Source organism: Corvus hawaiiensis, chromosome Z (assembly GCF_020740725.1).
Source record: "Corvus hawaiiensis isolate bCorHaw1 chromosome Z, bCorHaw1.pri.cur, whole genome shotgun sequence".
Taxonomy (NCBI): domain Eukaryota; kingdom Metazoa; phylum Chordata; class Aves; order Passeriformes; family Corvidae; genus Corvus; species Corvus hawaiiensis.
The window spans coordinates 1,726,035-1,748,293 of NC_063255.1; the positions used below are offsets into that span (position 1 = coordinate 1,726,035).

At 42.7% G+C, this 22,259-nt stretch overlaps 1 protein-coding gene across 9 annotated transcripts in view; it reads left to right on the plus strand.

Annotated features, from left to right (window-relative positions):
- Positions 1–22,259, plus strand: part of DYM (dymeclin) — a 211,246-nt gene that overhangs the window by 177,515 nt on the left and 11,472 nt on the right. For all 9 annotated transcript variants that reach the window (XM_048291038.1, XM_048291041.1, XM_048291044.1 and 6 more), the window contains one exon: positions 659–772. In XM_048291038.1, coding sequence (XP_048146995.1) covers positions 659–772 — 114 coding nt within the window. The remainder of the gene's footprint in view (positions 1–658; positions 773–22,259) is intronic.

Genomic DNA, 22,259 nt, shown 5'->3' on the forward strand with positions numbered 1-22,259 from the left:
AAAATCATCTTGGATTCACTAGGGGGATGTTTGGAAGATGAGAAGAAATGTGCAGGTCCTTGGGCCTAGCATGCAGGATGTAGAAGGTATGTGCGGCACTTGGGGTGGATAATCTGGGTAGAAGAGGAGCTTTGTGGGCTTTCTTCTCACCATCCACTTGCTGTGGCTTTGAGTGCTGCACAACCCCCAGGAAATGATGTAGTCTCTCATACTGAGATACTTAATAGTTGTCTTAAAGCCTTTTGTCCAGAAGTCAGTGAAACTATAGTGATTTTACTTTAATGCTTCACAATCAAGGTAAATTTCTAGCTCAAATTATAGAAAGACTGGAAGAACTCAAAAGCCTGATGGGCAGAACTGACAGAGAGAAATATAGGCATATGTCAGTGCACAGTACTTGAAAATGTAAATTTATTAATTCAGCTCTGTGTGTTAAATTGTAAAATTATCTGTCTGTTAAAAATGACTGCAGGAGGATGCTGAGAGTAGCACTAACTTGACATTAAAAAAGTCTCCCTGGCTGTGACACAGGCAATAACGTGATTATTCATAAAGAAGTGCAGATACAGCAGTGCCAAAAAAGAAGATGACAGCTTTGTGTATAAATTGATCCAAAGATCTCTTCTATTTATTTATGTGCTGTGATGTTTCATTCCAGGTGATCAGCTTTTTCAGCTCCCGATTAGAGCAAGCTGGAGCTGAACTGTCAGTGGAACGAGTTCTGGAAATCATCAAGCAAGGGGCTGTTGCTTTGCCCAAAGACAGGCTAAGAGTAAGTGCTCAAGATCTCATCACTTAAAGTGTACTGTTCCAATCAATTACACATATATATGCCCTTTATATCTGTTACATTAAAAAATCATCTCTCCTATCAGTAGTGACTGATAAGTGATTATACTGTCGATTGCCATATGTGTATGTTTTCATTTAAATTCCTAATTTTTGCTAAGTGTTTGGGTGAGTTTTTGTGATTAGTTAATAAATTGAAGCGTGTGGAGGAATTAAAATTTGCTGAAGCTAAGGTTTTCTTCATCATATCCTGAAGATGCAGGCTCCTCTCTCCATCTGTTGTTCAGTTATGCTGTAACCAAACACTGATAATTCTCACTTTTGATTAATTTCTTGTTCTGTCTCTAGTGCTCTGCACCTCTGTCTGGGTCTATATTAAATGCTATAAAGATAAATTTTGCAGGCTTTAGTTGAGAATTACCCAACCTAGTGAAAATCAGTTCAGAACCTGTAGGTCTAGTCAACATGATGATGAGCTTTATCTATAATCCTGAGCAGTCCCCTCCATTCGTTTCTGAGAATGTCTCAAATCTCTTGAGGGATTTACCAACTTGACAGGTTTTGTGAGGCTAAAATCCATTAATGGTTGTGTGATGTTTAAATACTGCAATAAAGAAATCTGTATAAGTGGGTAAGTAAGCAAATGGGAGCTGTGTGTGTTTTTTAAACACGATGAATCTTGTTTCTCTGTTATGCCAAGTGTATTTTAAATACTGTCTGTTTTCTGAAGAACTATTTTTGTTCCTACTCTGTGATAAGAGAGTGAGAGCACCATTTCTTTTGTGGTAACTTTAGTAAAATATCCTCTGATAAGGCACGCTGAGTCTATACGGCCTCTGGCGACAGCTGGTAATTTATTTATACGCTGGTAATTTTAAAACACCCAGTGGGAATTTTCTAGCTGGCTGCATATACTAATGTCTTTCCTGCAGTTCCCTGTGTCCCTGAGATGGCACATCTTCAGTCACTCAGACTGGATTACTTTGGGAGAGGCTGGTCTAGAGTCCGAGTCCTGAGCCACAGTACAGGAATAGCCTGAGTAACACCAGCGGAGGTGTTGGATCCAAATCCAGCCCTTCAGGTTGTCCTTTCTAGTGGTGGTGCTGTGAATACAGAGGAACACTGAAACTTTGGCTGTTTCTATGACAACTTATGTGCAGATAATTAAAAGCTCTTACACTGAGGCTACAGTGATTCCTTCTTGACACAGAGCCATCACCAAATAAATTAACTGCTTAAAAAAAACCTGACATGTAAGGCCACAATTTACAGAAATGCTGTTTCTGGAGTGAAATCCCATCAAGTTTAAATTTTCTGCATTAATGATGTACACTATTCAAAATTATATAGTTACATTGCCACTTGAAGCAACAAAACAGTAGTTTTTGGTGTGTGCCAAGTTCTGTAAGTCCTCACCAAATGGTTGAGTGCTTCCAGTTTTAAGGGTGCTTAGTGTTTCTTGGAGTACTTCCCTTTCCTCTGGAGCACTTGAGTTTCAGGACAGACTTACAAAGTGAATACAGACCGCTTGGCACATAAGTCTTCTATACTGCCCACTTACACCTACTGGGTTTTGTCTTTTTTTTCTTTTTTTTTTTTTTCTCTTTGGTTTCCTTTTTTTCCTTTTTTTTTTTTTTTCTTTTTTAATACTTTTGCTGATTAGCAGTTTGGCCAGAACAAAAGTGTGTGTGTGTGTGTGTATAGATATATATGGATAAATATATGTATTGTCATGAATTTGTACGTGCAAATAACATCCTTCCTTTGCACAGATAGTGACAAGGAGCATCACACGTTTCCCTCCTGTAGAAATGGCCTTGTGAGTCTTCGTGCCCTCTGTCCTTGTGCCTCTCTCCTGGAGTCTCCTAGTTCCTCAGGTCTTCCCACTTCAGTCTCTGAGGTTTTCAGGGGAAGCTATTCTAAAGCTCGACAAACTCATATTAAGATCAGACTGAAGATATAGTTACACAATAACTCTGGCAACTCTGAGACATTTCAGCAGCTAAATAAAGGAGAAAGCTTTAATCCTTATGTCTTTAATGACACTCTCTGGGCAAGTCTGGATGGGTGGGAGCAGCCCTACCCACACTGGCTTTGATGGCACCTTTCAGGGAGTTGTGCAGAGCCACAAGGTCCCCCCTGAGCCTCCTTTGCTCCAGGCTGAGCCCCTTTCCCAGCTCCCTCAGCCGCTCCTGGGGCTCCAGCCCCTTCCCAGCTCCGTTCCCTGCCCTGGACACGCTCCAGCCCCTCCATGTCTCTCTTGTCCTGAGGGGCCCAGAGCTGTCCCCAGGACAGGGGTCAGCTTGTGCCCAGCCAGCTTGGACAGTGTCTGCAGAAATGGTGAATCTGTTGGATCTGTGTTGACACAACCTACACGTAACTCCAGTGTGCAAAGCTGTGGAGTTCAATCCCAAGAATATATATACATCAGCTTTGCAGTTAATTGTTAGCTAATTTTCAAGCCATTCCTGCCTTTTGTGCCACAGCATACTGAAGTACTGTAAAGTACAGGAGACCCTGCAGAGATATTATTCCTGCCTCCTAGAAATAACCATCTTCAGCTGAAGCACTCTGGGGGAGGCGGTTGAAACACGGATATGATTTGGAAAATGAGGGCTGAGGCAGAGCTTTTACTCACTCACTTCCCTGCAGCTCAGACAATGTTGGTTTTTTTCTGGTGTGTAAGTACCTAATGTATGCACGGATGTTTTCAACTAAATGTTTTCAAGTTGCTTATCTTGGCCTTTGTCAAGGAAGTGAGCATTCAAGAGGCGCTACATGTATTCAGGTCCTGAGTCTGTTGCTTAGCCCATAGTTCAAACATGAATCAACATCAACTAAAAATAACAGCACTTAAAGCCACGATCTTCATCTGCATAATGGAGCTTATAAGTTTGGGAGCACACCCTGGTGCTCCTGCTTCCTTCCACAGTGGGAAGCAGCACGAGATGCAAAGTGAGCATGTGTAGTAACAGTAGGTCATGGATAAATATATATATGTGTGTGTGTGTGTGTCTGTGTCTGTGTTAGGAAAGATATCCTGCATTTTCTTAGCAAATAATTATTGGGAAATGGGAGATCTAACTCAGATTTTCCTTCCAGTCCTGGAGCAGTCTGACTGGAGACAAACAATATAATTAGCGTTATTTTAAGCATATGCTTTTAGCTGTGTACTGTGTAAGGCCAAGAAAGTCCAAGCTGAGCAATTAGCCTTTTAGAAGACTTCTGCACAAACAGAGAGATAAAGGGCAGGTGCTGAAATCAAGAGCTGGTTATTTCTCCCTCAGTCTGTGGGAGGAGATAAATGAAGTTAATATGCCCGGAATGGAGGCAGAAGCCATGGCGTGGAGATAGAGCTGTCTCCTTCGCAGATGAGCAGCCCACAATCCAGGCTCCCTGCTATATTGCAGAAGCTTATTAAAGGCAATTTAGAGATCATAGTGATAGGTGAAAATTGGCCTCATTCTTTCTTTTTCTTTATTTTTTTTTAAAGTTCTCAGTCTGCCTTTCTTCCCTTTGGTGAACTATCTGTACTTTCAGGATTAGGAGAGTGAGAGAAGCGGTACCGTGTCTGGAGCCTGTGACTTATCTCAGGATTTCAAGGGGAGTTAGCCAGCAGATAACCACGCTTCTGCAATAAGTGGGAAAACTTGTTTCAAATGCCAGCTAGTGACTGGAAGCTGACATTAGGTTTCATGGAATGATCACTCTTGGGAGGCCACGTTTAATGCTTTATAAAAGAAAAGTTCCCATTACCTAAGCCACTTAAGATGGAGATTTGTTTTTCATGAGCATTTTCTGAGCTGCTTGTGTTTTTCTCCTACTCGTTTTCTCCCCATGTCAATGAGTATTTTGTCATCAGTGTGCACTCGGTCAGATGTTCTTTGTGTGCTATGCAGACGTGCCATTATGCCATCAGCTCTCACCTTTTTGGTATGGTACAAAATTTAATATTTATTGAAGTGCATTTGAGTTCGATGGGCATTAAAATTTCACAGAATATGTAAAAGGAGCAGAGGTAAAAGCCTTCAGTCTCTTGACAGAACAAGTTTCACTTTAGGTGTTAAAAGCACTTCTCATAGGTTCCCCCTCCTATTAAGGATATACATCCAACTCCATCAGCTTCCATTTGTTTCACTGGAAAAAGCTGCTAATCACTGAGGCACCAGGGCACAGGGGAGGAGTAAATTGTCATCATGGTGATGACAGATACTGCCTGGGAGGTGGACCAGAGCAGCTTTGTATCCCTGGCACATCACCCTGGGGTAGAAGCACCAGCACCAGAGTTTCAGCTACAAAAAATGTCATGATATTAACATGATTGTTGACTGCAGTGGCAGTGAATTCAACACCAGATGTCAAGCACAGGTGCTTTGTTAGAATCACAGAATCATTTAGGTTGGAAATGTCATCAAGATCACCAAGTCCCACCATTCCCCAGCCCTTCCCAGGCCACCACTGACCCATTGTCCCCAGGTGCCATGTCCGTGTGGCTTTTAAATTCCTCCAGGGGTGGGGACTCCACCACTGCCCTTTGGCAACCTATGCCAGGAATTGACAGACCTTTATGTAAAGAAATTTTCCCTAATGTCCAAACTGACCCTCCCCTGGCCCAGCCTGAGGCCGTTCCCTCTCCTCCTGTCCCTGTTCCCTGCGAGCAGAGCCCGACCCCCCCGGCTGCCCCCTCCTGTCAGGGACTTGTGCAGAGCCACAAGGTCCCCCCTGAGCCTCCTTTGCTCCAGCCTGAGCCCCTTTCCCAGCTCCCTCAACCACTCCCCATCGGAGTTGTGCTCATGGCAAATCAGAGAAGAGGAATGGCCATAAAAGAAAGTGCTGTAAAGTCCCCAAAACCAAAGGGGCCTAAACATTCTCTTGGCTTGGGTACTGAGCTCTCTTTGGAAGAATTTTCCTGCTTCTGCAGATGCTCCTCCCAGAGAGGAGACATCATCTGTTGAGCAGTCAGTGGTGCCATCGCACCATGCAGAGGGACAGGACGTGGGCAGCCCTGCACAGCACCCAGGTGGCAAAGGAAACTGGTAGTGTTCCATATATATGCACCCTGTTGATCCAAAGAAACTGTCCATTGCCCCATTTCTATTAGAATTGCTCCTGATTATGATTTTTTTTTTTTTTCCCTCCACTGTGCTACTGTCCTTAGTCCTGAGTGGTTGTTATTTGGCCACAGCAAGATGCTGGATTCAGGATCCAGACCAGTGGTCTTTAATAATCCAAATTAAACCTTGGGGCAGATCTGTAATTGCTTTAAAAGCTGTGTACAGCTTTCTTGTGTTTGTTTTACTGCTCTAACACTTTCGCTGCTGTGGGGTTTTTGGTGGAATAGTTCACAAATTAACTCTGTGTGACACTGTAAAAAAGTAGGGACAGAGGAGTTTCAGAGACCAGCAACTCATTTACAGAGCTCCAGGGCACAGCACTAAGCAAGAGAGACAGAAAACTTCCTTAAAAAATAAATTCATCCAGTCCTTCCTGATTTTTTTTTTTTTTTTTCTGGCTCAAAGGTCAAAGTTCTTATTACAGTGGAAGCTGATTGTGTCTTATACATCCCTCGGTCTGACGCTAGGCAGGCGTCTATAACACAGACTTCCTTTTGCTGACCCTCAGCTGCTGTTAACCCTTAACCTGAAGAAGATCAGATTAGTGACAGAAGTGTAAGAAACTTTTAAACAAAGTGCTTTTTGGGCCTTTCCAGAACACTGACCATATGCTAAGAATAAGAGTATTTATGGATTGTATATTTCTTTCTGACAATTTATACCCTCAATTAAGGTGTCAGACTTCCCTGCTTCCGTGAGCTGACCTGTGAGTGATGGACAATAACTCATGTTTCTTTTGAAGGCATTTGTTTTAGAGGTCGGCTTCTCAGAGACCTCGAGTAGAGAAGAATATACTCCACATCCCTTGAGAAATATTATTTGGGGTAATCAAAATTCCAGGGGGTAAAAATGATCTTGAAAGTTTTGATGGGCTTTGTGGTCAGAAAATAACTTATCATTGTGAAACTGTGAGCAGTTGAAGACATGTCTGCACTCAGCTGACTCTGGCTAATCTTACAGTGGGATTATAAACCTGTCTGTCTGTCTGAGCCAGGGCAAACCCTTATGCAGGTGCTTTTCTATTAATGTAAGCCTGGCTACTTAAATTGGTGAGAATGAGTTGAAACTAAACTGAATGACACCACTTTATAATAAGTATGTCCAAGCAGGAGTTTCTATCATTTAAATCTGTTTAATTAAATGGTGCAAACTTGTGTGTAGGCAAGATCTAAAGTATGTGAAAAATACTATGGAAAAACTGTGATTATTACAGTGCTTGAAGTTAGATACTTGCTGACATAATGCATTTTATGGGAACTCCTGACTTTGTAGTTTGAAACCTTACAGGAAGAAAAATACCTGCATCATCCCAGAAGGGAACAAAAGCTTTGGGGGTTTAGTTCAGAAATAAATACCACCCTCACTTTTAAGCATTAATATGATAATCCACAGAAATATGACTTTAGTAGGAAGTAGGGTTCAGTAGCTAGTTATAATACATAGCATGTTAACAAAAAAATTTGCTTATGTGCCTGGTTGCTTTAACACTGAAAAAGCGAACGGCCAAAGTAAATTCACTTTACCATCTGTGGATTCAAAGTCATGGAATCACAGAATCGTTTAGGTTGGAAAAGCCCTCTAAAATGACGAGTACAACTGTTTCCCCAAGGTGGCCAAGGCCACCACTAACTCATGTCCCTGAGTGCCACATCTGCATGACTTTTGAATACTTAGGTGTTCAAAAGTTTTTGAAATGCGATGACTCCTGTTGTTCCATGGTTAAAAGTGGATTTCAGCAGTCTTTAGAGAGCCTTGTTTGTAGCCATGTGTAATGCAAATACAGCTGATGAGTTGGATTGAATACCAACAACACTTCATTTTCAGAAGCATCCTTCATGTAAAATGGAAGAAATCAGTTAACTTAGAGACTTTAGGGAAAAAGAAATAAATTCTACTGTGGTCCTTAGCAATGTAGTTTGACTTGAAACTTGTGATCCACGGAGCTTCATATTGCTGAACTCAAGGTGTTTGAAATGTTGGCATAGGCTGGCAGTGTGCGTGAGTAATTTATCAAGCATATTATTTATTTATCAAAGTTTGCTTTAGTATTTTTATATTTAAAAAAAACCAAACCAACAAGAATTCTTCTTACAGTTACCCATTCATCTAAGTGTTTGCATGGATTTGTAAAGATTTGGGTTTCTTTGGTGTGGTGTAAGATGAGTCCCTTTGCACACAAGGTCTTAGTTACAGCTGAGTGTTTTATCTGCTTGAGTGTTGCCAGGCCTAGCAGCAGTGGCACTCAAAACCTCTACCTGGCACTCCCAAGGGGAGTTCACTCACGCTGTAACCAACATCATATTTACATGTTACTCTTCAGGCTGTTTGAAAAGGGGATGTGCTTTCCACCTTTCCCCAGTTGTCTTACAAGTGTGAAAATTATACAGGATTACATTCTTTAGATTATTTTTGTAGCATTATAGGGAAAGGGACAAAAAAAAAAAAAAAACAACACCAAAAACCACCCCTCAAATTATTCCAGGAAACTAAATTTTTCAAATGTGAACACTTCTGAGAACCCAAACAAGTTAGGTTTGCTTTTACACAGCAGCTGTCAGTCAGTTTTGGGATTAAAACCAGTTTTTTAACTTGAGTTTACTTCAGTGGTTATAAATTCTTTCATGGGGGCGGAGAAAAATAAACAGTAACTTTTGGCATTGTTGACTAGAACAAGAAAAAACCCCAGCTATTTTATTTTGCTTGTCTGCCTGGCACACAGTTAAAAACATACTAATGCTTTTCTGACACCTCCGTATTGAAGAGTAATATAAACATCACTGCAGCATCAACACAGGAAAATATGCATTAGCAAACTTTTGAATCTCTGATCTTTAAACTGTTTCTCATGTAATATCAGTTTCTTATTGTAAAGCACCCAAAAATCCCTTTGAACAAAAAATAGTAATCATGCTTTCAACTTAGAGCACTTGTATAAAGTTTTTCTTCAGAGATGAAGAATAAACTGAGAACTACAGTCTTGTTTTCTTCCTAGTCACTGAAGCATTCATTTCCATGGGGAAAATCCTGCTTTCACTGGGAAGTTTTGCTGGTGACTCCAACATTCTCAAGGTTGTCAGGCTTTATCTTCATGCTTAGGAGGTGGTACCAGGCACAATGCGAGCAGGACACCAGGCAGGCCCCAAGGCTTTGTGAATTCCATGGTGGGGAGTGTGTGGCTCACAGTGACTGGTATTAGGAGGAAAGAGGGACTACTGTTTCATGTTCCCCTGCCCTCTCCCTGATTTCCCTGGCTGCTGCTCTGTGGGGATTGCATTGATTGTGTGGTAGCTCAGAAAATGGAGCTGATGCCATGGTCATCAGCCTGGTGAGCATCTCACCAGGCTGATGACCATGCCATGAAAGCTTTGTTTCTGCCTGTGCTGTGTGTGAACAGAGCAGCAAAACTGGGTCTGTGAGCTCCTGACCTTCAGCCACCTCAGCTGGAGTGGATCGAGAGAAGCAGCTCAAGCAGAGATGGGATGGAGGAAGAGCCTTGTTGGCAGGTGCACAGTCAGCTCAAAGGAGCCAGGAGTGACTCAGGTTACACACACCAAATCCATCAGCTTTTGCTCACTCTCATCTTGAATAGTTTACATTTTGTCACCCTTCTTGGTGAATAATTTCTCTTACACAGATTACGATTTAAGTAAGACACTGGTGTCTGAATCCCTTCAATGTACTTTGACTGCTTGTTGTAAGTTTAGGTTAGATTTTGGGAAGAAGTTCCTGGCTGTGAGGGTGGGGAGGCCCTGGCACAGGGTGCCCAGAGCAGCTGTGGCTGCCCCTGGATCCCTGAAGTGTTCCAGGCCGGGCTGGACGGGTCTTGGAGCAACCTGGGATAGTGGCAGATGTCCCTGCCCATGGCAGGGGGTGGAACAGGATGAGCTTTAAGGTTCCCTCCAACCCAAACCATTCTGTGATTCTGTGATAGAAATATTAATGCTGCAGTGCTGGGCTTTGCTTATGTCAGCCAGCCTGTGGCACTCCATACCTGCAGTCTTATCCTCCTCTTCAATGCCACATCCTGAAGAGAGGAGAAGGAAGACTACTCGTGTTCTTGCTACGGTGTTCCTTGCTCATTATGCAGTGCTGTGCATGGAGTCGTCGTGGTATTTGGTAGAAGCATAGCATAGCCCAAGAAGGATCAAGGATGCTTTAAAGGCAGCAGAGTTGTGAATAACAAAATGGTCCAAAGAAGAGGAGATCTTTTTTGTATCTCCTTCACATGTTCCCACTTTTCTCATTTGAGGTTTAAAGCATGCATTAATTAATGTGAGTTAAAGTCAGGGAAGGAGCGGCAGGAACAGGGAGTTTGTTTGGTCTACGTGTGGGTGTTATGTCTGAAATAGTGCTCTGGTGTTCCTCCAAAGCCTCGTACCTTGTTTGCAAACCTGTGCAGATAGTGAATGTAGAGGACTGTCATTCTTTTATGCCATTAGCTTGTGTTTTTCACAGCCTTGAGCAGAAAGCACCCAAGATCCCAGCAAAGGAATGAGTAGTGGTACTGTGATAAAGGACAGACTCAACCAAGTCTTTGGCATTTTCTTTGGGAGCAAGAAAGAATTTATCCTGGGCTTTCCAATGAGCTAGAACATGCAGTAAAACTGGATTCAGACACATTGAGAACAAGCATAGTATTTCTTTTGCTTCCCCACCTTCCCATTTATTATTTTGTTGACAGTGATGGGATATTGTGCATCCCAGTAAACTCCAAACCCACAGTACTTTCTCCCTGTCACCAAGACATCTGGTTGTGTTGGGGGAGCTAATCAATTGCAGACGTTGTTGCTATTATAAGCCTGCAAGCCACTTGAAAAGTTACCCAGGATTTTGGTAATGAAGGGCCTGAAGTTATTATTTGAGCTTTTTCTTTTTTTTTTTCCTTTTAACTTCCCTTCAGGGGTCATCAGACTGGCAGTACTTTATTTTTTTTACAAGCTCAAATTTTAGACTTTTGAAAGTTCAGTTCTGTGTGTGTCAAGCTACTTGAATTTCCTGTAAAAATGTTGGAGTTGTGAATTGATTTGTAATAATATGAAAGTGAACAAACATCCAGGTCAACTCTGTCTGAAAAGTTGGTATTTAAATAGATCAGAAACTCAGGGCTGAGCTTGGGTTGAGGCACATTTGTCATTTTGCTATTAGAGTTGATATTTGCTGTTAACATTCAGTAAGACTATCAGTCACATTTATGAAGATAACTTTAAAAAAATCAATTCGTAACTCAAAGAACGGTTTAGAACTTGAGAGTGATGTTCAGCTCTGAGGTGACGCACCCTATAGCTCCAGTCGAAAACCCCTCCTTCACAGCCTCACTGATGCCAAAATCTAACCAATAATGAATGATTTATCATTCTGTATTTGGCTTTTTCCTGTTGGAAGGGTGGGGGAGAGATCCTCAGCTCCAGAATACCGAGTCACTCCTAGCGCTTGGCTCTGAAACACATAAACAATGCAGACTATTACAAGTCCCATCCCAATGCCTGTCTTACACGGCCATGTGTTCTCAGAGTTCCTAGAGCCTGATGTCAGGCATATGCTGGGGCTGGTGTGTTTTCTGGGGGCTCTCCCGTGCGGCCGAAGCAGCTGTGCCGCAGCCTGGGCTCGCAGCGCAGTCTGGCAGCACCGGCGATCCGCTGGTGCCACTCGGCTAGGCGGCGATAAGCAAAGAGACAGTCTGGCTCCTTCCAGGAGCCTCTCGGTCATGTCTGAGCACTCGGCAGTTCCCAAAGCCTCTGGCTGACTTTTCCCTGTGGACCGTTCATTTATCAGGAAATGGAATTGGTTACAGGATTTCACGCGCTGCCAAACCTCACTGACGAAATCGGCCCGTTCCTGCTCTCAGAAGTAGGAAGAATATATTAACTCTTTGTGCCTGATGCTTGTTTTTAGTGCTTTTGCTGAAAAACAGCCAGGTTCCTTCCTACTTTTAAGGGTTTGTGAAAATTGATGACACACTCTCACTCTTTATGAATATACTCCTAATGCAGGATAATTTTGCCTGTTACATTTAGCTCTCTGCATCACAGTTACCACTGTCTTTATAAGTATTATTTTAGGGAAATTGAATTATTTTAGGGCAGTTGAATTATGCTAATGAGAGGTTTGCCTACTGAATTCAGTGTATTCTTGCTTCAAAAAATGTCTTCTGAATTAGAGGAGTGAAAATTAAGATTTATTAAAAACATAAACAATGCTTTGTTGTTTAAGGGAGGCTTTAAAGCCTAAGTTATATGTATAACTTATACATAACTTGTAGGAGCTTAACCAGAATTGAATAGAAATATGTCTTTAATTATGTATATAGGATGACAACAAAAAACCCAAGTGCATTTCTTTCTGAGTGTATTGCTGGTTTTGCATGTAGTTAGAAACCCAGCTGTGTAATAGCAAGGTAAACACCACTCTTTTTAGATGCTATTTGGAGGTCACTGTCTTTCATTATGGATCAAGTTTTCAGCAACCTTTAAAAACCAAATGCACTTTTAAAAATGCAGATGCGTATTTTTTTGAGACTTGCCAAACCCCAGGCTGCTCTGAAGTTTGCAGGCCAGAGCTGGTTGTCAATCACAGAATCATCTGGATTGGAAAAGCCCTCTAAGATGATCAAGTCCAGCTGTTCCCCCAGCCTTGCCAAGGCCACCACTGCCCCATGTCCCCAGGTGCCACATCCACATGGCTTTTAAATCCCTGCAGGAATGGGGACTCCACCACTGCCCTGGGCAGCTGTGCCAGGGCTGGCCAACCCTCTCAGTCAAAAAGTTTTTCCTAGTACTCAACCTAAACATGAGCAATTTCTCCACTGTGCAAGTTGCACTGAGAAATAAAGAGCCATTTTGGTTTTATTAATTTATTTATATTGATAGGAGGTAGTTCTAGGGATTTTTCATTTCTCCAGTGGTCAACATCTGTCTCTTAAGACCCCCTCTTTTTGTCCCTGCTGAGTCAGCTGAGCTCACTCCTCTTGCAATACTGTCTGTGTGTTTAAGTGGGGATGGAGAAATGACCATTTGCAGGTTGTCTGCTGGTGGATGCAGGTATCTGTTCCTGTATCACTTGAATCATTTCAGTCTGTGCGACGATATGTTGCACTGGGAGCATGTCTCTCGTAACACATCAGTCTGTTTTAATGGAATCAATAGTTGTAACCTCCCATGTATGAAATTAATAAGCCCAGAGGTAAAGCACAGTGCACATATGGTAATTATTATGTCTGGAAGTGGTTACTGCATTAATTGATAGCAGTAGCAAGTAATGCAGTCTCACTTAATTTCATTGCTTCTTATACAAAAATCCCGTAAACAGATTTTTTGCAGTCTAATATGGTAGAGTGTTTTTTCTCCTTTTAATTATGAGCAAATCACTGTGGAAGTATTTAGAGCTCTCTTAGCTCATTTAGCTTCATGGCAATTTGTGATCCTTTGTTCCTTAAACAAAAAGTGGCTGTAAACAGCTGATCTGCAACCTGTGAGAGCACCGTGCAAGTCTCATCTGCCACTCTGTGAGACGTGGTTGGTGTTGTAGGATCCACCTGGGGCTGGTGCCAGGCGAGGGACCCTGCTCACAGCCTGCATCCTGAGAGCCTGAGCCACTGCAGAGGAGGAGAAGTGGGTGAGTTGGCCTCGTTACTGACATAACTGAGGCTCATAAAATTCAGATGTTTTCCAAGTTATGTCTGCAGCTCAAGTTAATGTAAAAATATTACAAATTTAGCATTCCTTGCTTTTAAAAAATTGTGGTTTAGTAGTATAAATACAATTTTCCATTTTGGAGCAGTATGTCATAAATACTCCTGAGGATCTCATGTTGGTCCTTTCCATTGTGAACCAGGGAACCCAAAATGGCTAAGAGCTGTACATGCTTGGAGATCCCTCATTCTGTCAGTGAGAGGCTGCTGATGATGAAGGCCATCAGAGTGCCAGTAACACCCAAATCCACTTGCATTATATGTTGAAAAATGAGTGAACTTATCATGATCCCAAAAAGACCTTTATTGTCAGCTGGGGACGCTCCAAATAGTTTGGACCTATGGTTTGGGTTTAGAACCAAACCAGTGGTTTGGGTTGGAAGGGCTTAAAAGCCCATCCAGTAGCACCCCCTGCCATGGGCAGGGACACCTTCCACTATCCCAGGTTGCTCTAAGCCCCGTCCAACCTGGCTTTGGACACTGCCAGAGATGGGACAGCTACAGCTTCTTTGGGAAGTCTGAGCCAGTGCCTCACCTTTCTTTAATGCTTGCTTAAGATCTTAATTTTCTTGAATACATACAAGATAAAGGACTGTCTGAAAATAGACTATTTTGGAGTAATAGGTAGTAAAATTGAATCGTATAAATGCAAATATAATGTAGGAAAGCCTTACACGTAGGGTTCTCAGAAGCACTGGTGAGGGTTTCACTGGCATCAGGGTTATGGTGACAGTTGTAGTTTTAAAATCAAATACATTACCTGTTTTTATTCTCTCCTTTACGTCTTCCTTGTAGTTTGGTTACAGTTCTCTAGGAAAGATGCATCCTGTTCATATAGACTGCTTGTTTATCTTACTGGAATACAGGGAAGCACATTTCATCCCAGAATGAAGGAATGCATCAGAGATGGGTGTTGCACAAGAATCCAAGGTAGCTTGGGAGGGTGGTGCTTGAGTGAGTGATTGGAGCACAGTGATTCTGCAGTTCAGGAATGAGGTGCATTGGCCAAGATGAGGATGAAGGGTGGGCTAGCACAGGACACTCCTATTCCCAAGCTGCTGTCTGCATGGAGACTAATATTTACATGGAGGCTTAATGTCTGTCCCCTCCACCCCTAAAAATTATCCCAGTTACCTTCTGGAAGCTGCATTCTGGATTTAGTCACTTAATTCCCCAGTCATTGCTTTCTTTGCAAAGCTCAACAATTGTAGTGGAATGAAATCACCTTATTCTGAAGTTGCCATAGCTGCTTCCAAAGAGCTATTCCATATTACTGTTACGCAGGTCAGTCTCCTGCAGAAGGCTGGACAGCGTTTTGGCTATCCCAAACCAGTTAAAAAAAAAAAAAGTTCAACAAAAATGTGCAGACAACAAGGTCCTACCTGCCCAGTCAGGACTACCATGCACTAGGTAACAGTAACAACTGAATTGTATAAATGCAAATGTAGTAACATTAATACAATAATATGTACTGTGATTCTGAGACTCATTTCTTCAAACCAGTAAAAATGAAAAGGGGAAAATAAACCACTTCTAGGAGCAGGTTGATCAGCAGAGCAGTTTCTCTCCCGTGGTTGTCTTCATCTTGCCATCACTTGAGTTCCCTTCACTGATCTACAGAGCTGTAACTGCAGTCACAGCCCTGTACCCAGCTGATCTGAATGTCTCAGCCTTGCCTGTGGCACTCTGGAGGTTGTAATTAACTAGCTCCCATTAAGGCAACAGATGAAAATTCACGCAGTTACATGCAAAAGCTTTAGTAGATGAAATAGTGTCTTGTAACAAGAAGTATTCAAGGAGGTTTTGTTTCTTTTTTTGCCCAAGACAAGGGTAAAAGTTTTAAACTAAAAGAAGGTAGATTCAGACTAAGGTATAAGGAAGAAACTTTTTATGATAAGGGTGGTAAAGTACTGGTACACATTGCCCAGGGAGGTGATGGATGCTCCATCCCTGAAAGTGTCCAAGGCCAGGTTGGATGGGGCTTGGAGCAGCCTGATCTGGTGGAAGGTGTCCCTGCCCATGGCAGGGGGTAGAACTGGATGAGCTTTAGAGGTCCCTCCCACACCATTCTGGGATTCTATGACTCTATGAAATAATTATGTAATTCTTTATGCTACCTGTAGAGAGCAGAAAAATATTTCTGTAAGGGACACAAGGGAAGTCTACTGCAAAGATCTTCTCCTTCCTTTGATCAGAAGAGTCTGGTTGTGTTCTACTGGTGACACAGTCAGGGTTAGGGGGACCCCTTAGCATCTTCATCTCACATCCAGTGAAAGGTGCCCTAGCTGCTTGTCACCCGTGAGGAGGCTGTTGGGCTGTGATGAACAGAAACCATTGCTGTTAGGAGTAAAGTTTTGGAGGAGGATAATATAACTGGTGACATTTTCTAACTGTCATACATGATGAGGAATGTTTACCATCCTGTTGCTGTCCATACGGCAGATCATCCTTGCACAAGGCAATAAATGGTGAGGGGCTAATGTTAGGTGCTCTGCAAACTTTGTGGAGGGGAAGGGTCAGGAGATGACATAGAAAGTCCAGTCACTAAAGGGAGCATGGATTGCCAAAAGAGATCAGTCAAAGATTTCTTTATGCACAGCTGAAGTCTGGCCTTTCATTGCAATGTGAAATAACCAGAGAGGGTAGCAACAGGCTCTGATTTTTCCATGTGAGCTCTTGGGACACTGCACTGGTGTCCATGCATCTATTTTAACTTACGTGTGCAATTTAAAAATAAAGAAATAGTCCTTAAATTGAATTTTTCAGTGGCACTCAGACAGGGTAATTTAAACCAGAAGAAGAATGTTTAGACTAGATACTAGGAGGGAATTCTTGACTGTGAGGGTGGGGAGGCACCGGCACAGGGTGCCCAGAGCAGCTGTGGCTGCCCCTGGATGCCTGGAAGTGTCCAAGGCCGGGTTGGACGGGGCTTGGAGCAATTAGGGATAGTGGAAGGTGTCTCTGCCCGTGGCAGAGGGTGGCACTGGATGGTCTTTAAGCCCCCTTCCAATCCAAATCATTCTACAATTCTGTGATTCTCTTACCTTATAGGAAGGAAGGGCACAAGTAAGAGACTTCTAGCAGAAGAATTTAAACTTACACAGATTCTAACATGAAACAGTCTTTGTGTATCTGTTGTTTGACACAAGGTATGTTAGATTGGCTGATTTCACTAGTTTAAGGAAGCTGCTACAAGAAAGAGATATCAAGTGCAAGGCAGAAAGCAAGCGCTGGAGAAACAGGAGGATGAGAAAGCAGTGTGAGAGTTTCCAAGTCGCTCCCCATGGTAACAGAGCTCTGACCCGGGTAAACAACTCTCTGCACGTGTACGTTTCTCAAAGCTACTTCCATTCTGCTAACTGCTGGCCTGCCACATCATTTGAACTCTGTTAACCTTCAAGGATGATCCCATTTTTTCTGAAAGAGAGCACAGAGGAGCTTCCCTGCCCAAAGCTGCAGAGCTTTGGCTTTGCAAGAGCTTGGCAGGAGCCCCACACTCATGAGCAGCCCAAAACTCTCTGTCCAACACATCTTACAGGAGGGCTCCCAGCCAGAGCCCGGCCCCTGCTCACTTCAGAGCTGTACAATTGCTCAAGCTAAATAACATTCCCCAAGTTTCCCTCCCTAGAAAGCCTCCCTATACTTTTATTACGTTTTTTGCTGTGACTAAATCTGCTTCACATGTGTTGTGCAGCCTCCCCTTTCTTCGTTGCATATGTTGTGAGTCCAATGAAAAGTCCAGTGCCAAAGGCACTGCATTCGCATGACATGTTGTTTCCAAATATCTTGCAACTTTGGTCCAAGTAAAGTAAAATTACACTGAGATGCCCTGACCTCTTTCTTCCCCTGCTCAGTTGAAAGCTATTTCTAACCCATGTGTTCCTTTTCTACTGGAGACCTTCAGTGTATAAAAAGTTGCATTTAAAATGAAGTTATTAGTTTCTTTGGTTAATAAAGCCCCACATTATCCCCCCTCCATTTAAAAAAAAAAAAAAAAAGGCATTAACCACTTTTTAAATAAAATGTAAAGTAATGTGGTAGAGGCCAACAACTTTATCCCAAAAGGTGCAAATTTTGATGAGTTATGACAACTAAATACAGGATAAAGAAAGAAAAAAATCGTGTAATTCCTTATTATAGTGATCCAATTGCTCTTCCACTTTTAAGGTTTAGCTGTCTTTTCTGAATTAGTCTTTTGAATTAAGTTTCCATAACATGTGGCAGATTGAGAAAAACAGTCCTCAGAAAATTTCTGCCCTGGTTGACAGATGAACTAGATAATGGAGTATAATCTCTTCCATTTTCATGATTTTGACACATTTTCACTTCTGTGTGTATGTTTAAATCAAGGAATCAAAATAAGTTTGAGTACAGAATATAAATCCCAGATGAAATTACAGCTTTCATTGCAGTGTTGGGTTAAACGTAAACAGCAGAAATGTTACAGATATCTTCTAATTAAATGCATAAATCAGAGAAATGTCTCGAATGTTTACAGCAACTACACCAAGAAGTGAGAGTGAGGAAGAGATGTACTTTGTCAGCTGATGGCTGCCTCCACTGCATTCCCATACAGAGTTTAATTTTGTCACAACCTTTGGTACAAGTTGCAAAGCTTCTCTCCAGTTGATTTAAAGGCTGTTTGCTCCTGCTGAGGATGATTAGTGATGGATAAGATACGGCTTTTTCCTGGCTAAGCAGGGGATTTCTCACGTCTATCAGCATAGAGGGCAGCTGGTTTAGGTCACCCTCAACTTTTTTTGTAGCTCTAAATGTTCTGGAGTATCAGATGATGGTATTGAATCTTAAATTCACGTGGATTTAGGCTGGTTTTATGATAAGGTTGTAATGCTAAACCCACAATCTGTTGAACTCACAAACAAGGCTGATTTTTCTTGAGTGTGTCCTCATGTTGACTCTTGTACCCTAACAAACCCTACCGTGCTCACTTCTACCCAGGTTTTCTCTTTGTCCTATAGGTTGGAAAAGCCCTCTTAGACTATGGAGTCCAGCCATTCCCCCAGCACTGCCCAGGCCACCCCTGCCCCATGTCCCCAGGTGCCACATCCACACAGCTTTTAAACCCCTCCTGGGGCGGGGCAGCCACAGCTTCCCTGGGCAACCTGTGCCGGTGCCTCACCACCTGCACAGCCAAAAATTCCTTTCTAATATCCCATCTAACTCTGCCCTCTGGCAGTTTAAAGCCATTGCTCTGATGTTTAAACTGTGGGGACAGCAACCAACCTGTGGCTCATGAGCCGAGTCTTGAGGACAGTGTAGCAGAAGGGTGAGAATTTCCCATCTTGATCATGCTGTAGCAGCAGCATCCAAAGCTTCACAAGGAAGATTTCCCTTCCTTCACTGCAGTGTGTGAGCTATCAAAAACCACACCAAAAATTGTTTTTATAGATGGGAAACCAGAGGATTATACTGGGTAGTTCACTGAGGGAAGGTCTCCTCGAGGCTATGAGAGACTGGCAGCTCCAAAACATAAAAGGAAATTTTGTGTCTTTGGAGTGGAGTGGGAGGAGAGCACAGGCCTTAAACTTACATGTTGTCCTTGGTGTGAGACCCACGAGATCCAAGGGGTGCCTGTAGTTCTGAGCACAGAGTCAGGCAGCAAAACTTTATTGGAATTCCTGGGGCTTATCTGCCCCACCAGGACTTGCCAAGCTCCATCCTCCTGAACTAGGACCAGCAAAGCCTGATTGTTGTCACCAAGGTGAACAATCCTGGCCTGAATGCACAGGGAAGAAGGGGGCAGATATGTTCAATAACAAAGGGACATAATAGCATTTATGAAAGAATTCTCCAGTCGGAAGTGGGGAGTTCTCTAGAGCTGTTTGATTCATGTCCTAAAGACAGTCTTTACTGTCTTTACTTTAAGAATAGGTCTTAATACAGATAAGGTGTCAGTGAAGGCAAACAAATCTGGAAATGCTGCATCTAAAGCGTAGTGAAACAGAAAACACAAGCACTTTTCATTCATTATTGAAACAGCAGCTCACTTGGGGCCCTTTTTCAGATTGAGGTGATTGTTTGCAGTAGAAAAAAAAAGCAGTTTCACTATAGGAGAGTGCTACTTTTTTAAGCTGGTGGCTGCAGGATGACGCCAAGCATGCAGATCCCTTTTGATTGCAGTCAGCTCCTGACTCCCTGTACTCAGACAGATAAGGAGATGCAGTTGCCCAGGTTCAAGATTTGTAAAAATGTCTTAATACTTGAAGGAATCCTTGTCCTACTCATTCTCACCCTTTCTCCTTTCTACACACTGCTTGCCTCTGTCATTGATAACAGCATGTTTTCAATAGCTAATTTGAATTTGCTATCACAACCTTCATTAATATAGTGGAATATAGAATAAAGTATAGCATAGAATGAGCAACCTAGAAATCCATTTAGAAAAGGCATCCTGGTTATTTGTTGAGGTCAGCTTAACACCACCCCCCCTCCCCTGACTTTGGTTTGTCTTCACAGGACTCTTAGCATTAGGGCAAATTTTTTTGTAAAGCTGTGAAGTCCGCATTCACAAAATAATTGTGTAAACATACACATTTGGCACTGGCTTCTCGGCTGGCAGTCCTGGCAGAGATAAGGCTGCAGTCTGGCACCATGTACTATGGCTGGAAAGGTTTTACTGTCACTTCACATTTCACTCCTCAAGACAAATAAATGGGATTTCCTGCATGTAGCAGGGCTACAGCTCATCTCGCAACACAGTCTGTGTGTTTGCAGAGGCTTGAAATACTTCAGAAGGGAGTATGTCCATTGGGGTGTACATTTTCCAGTTTGGGGAGATTAGGGAGCCAAAGGTCTGCCGGCTCAATAGGGTGTTAGTCAGCACGTCCTGAGCTTCAGGCAGATAAGGGTCCACTTCCTAGGCTGCCCTGATCTGAGAGTTAACAGTTGGTGACAGCGAGTCTGTCTCTGTTCTTAAGTCATTGTTATAATTTTTTGTAATATTTACAGGCCTGGCTCTCTCAGATTAAAAAGTACAAAATCAAAAGGAGGCCTTCCTCCGTGGGCGCTGGGGGTGGGGGGAGGATGTTTGGGCTTGGCGTGTGGCCCCACCGCCGTGCTGGGTGGGAGGGACTGGAGCAGGATGTCGGCGTGGGCCTCGTCTCTGTGGCTGCTGTGAAGGAAAAGTCAAACCTTGTCAAATGACCTTCGAGGAGCCCTCCACACCAGGAAATGTGCTGTAAATGTCAGCCCCCAGGATGCAAATCAAAGGTGTTAAGCTCAGCTGGGAGAATGAACCTCGTCTCTCTGGCTGATGCAGAAAGCCAAGGCCTGGGCAGTGCATCAACCCTTGCACGGTGATAACAGAGAGAAGCGTGGTCCCACTTGTCCAAAGGAATGTTCTTTTTGGCTTGGTGGGATGTTTTGGAGGCAGCATTGAACCAGTATGTAGTGAAAGTACGTCTGGGACCTCATCACTGGAAAAGTATGCGAACTGAATCACTGTGCTCTTCTCCTGCCACCTTTTGTGTTGGGGGAATATGTTCTGCGCAAATAAATGAGAAAACAAAACAACTGTGACATGGTAGTAACTCTGGAATTGGGGTGAAAGAAACCAGCAGATGAAAACAGCATTTTGACCTGTCAATCCTTTTTGGTTCTGCTGGATTATCCCAGGACTGTATTAGAGCAGAGAAAGGTCATATAGGTAGTTTGCAAAAGGAAAAAATCCTTAAACTGTGAAATTAGTGTGGTTTATACTGTCATTGTGCTTCAGTCCCTTCCCAGCTGATGCTGAAGAGCAGAGAGGTGGGTGCTGGAGACTCCATAGACAGTCACAATGTCCATCAGCCAGAGCAAGGTGGGACTGAGTCAGATGACAAAATCTCCAGCTCCTTCTCTAGGGTGGAGGAAAAAAAATCTAACCCTGGGCATGACAATTCCTATGCAAAAAAAGAAAAAAAGGAGTGCAATAAGGGTAATATTTACATATTTCTGTGTCAGGATATGTACATTGTCCATACAGGGTTCCCGAGGTGCATCCCTCTGGCAGCAAGGCAGAGTAGAGTGTTGGCTTCAGTGCCTTACCAAAACATGGAAGTGTGGGTCATGTTCTCAAAGTTCAGTAGTTTCCTTCATTGTCACACACGTATCCAATACCTTCTGCTCATTTTGTGTTGCTGATTGCATGGCACACACCATGGTAAGAGTTTTATTTGCACAGCAGTTGGATCTTTGGTGGGCAGCAGGGAGAGGTTTATCTGGGGTTTGTTTCGGGACAGTGGGATGGTGCAGTAGCCTAGGTGGGGCAGCCATCCGTGATGTTATCTGTAGCACAAAGCATTTCCATGATAAACAACATTCCTTGTATTTTAGACTAGTCTGCTATCAAAGTCAAAACAACTGCTCTGGCTTAAACAGTAGCACTTGTTGCTTGAAATGTAAAATTTATAATTGGCTCTAAGATTTGTCTAGAGCAGATTGTCGGTGTCTTTTAATATATATCTACACATATTAGTGTACATTCATTATTCATCAGGGCTATTTTCTCCAAAACTTCTGTCATTTATGCACTTCATAGGCCTTTTTAAATCCTTTCCAGTGAGTTTTTCCTTATTGTTAAAAAAAGTTTAATCAATTATATCAATTAGACTAAAAACTTGCAACTTGGTATTCAGAAAATAATTAGCAGATGGTTGTCTCTGATGTGA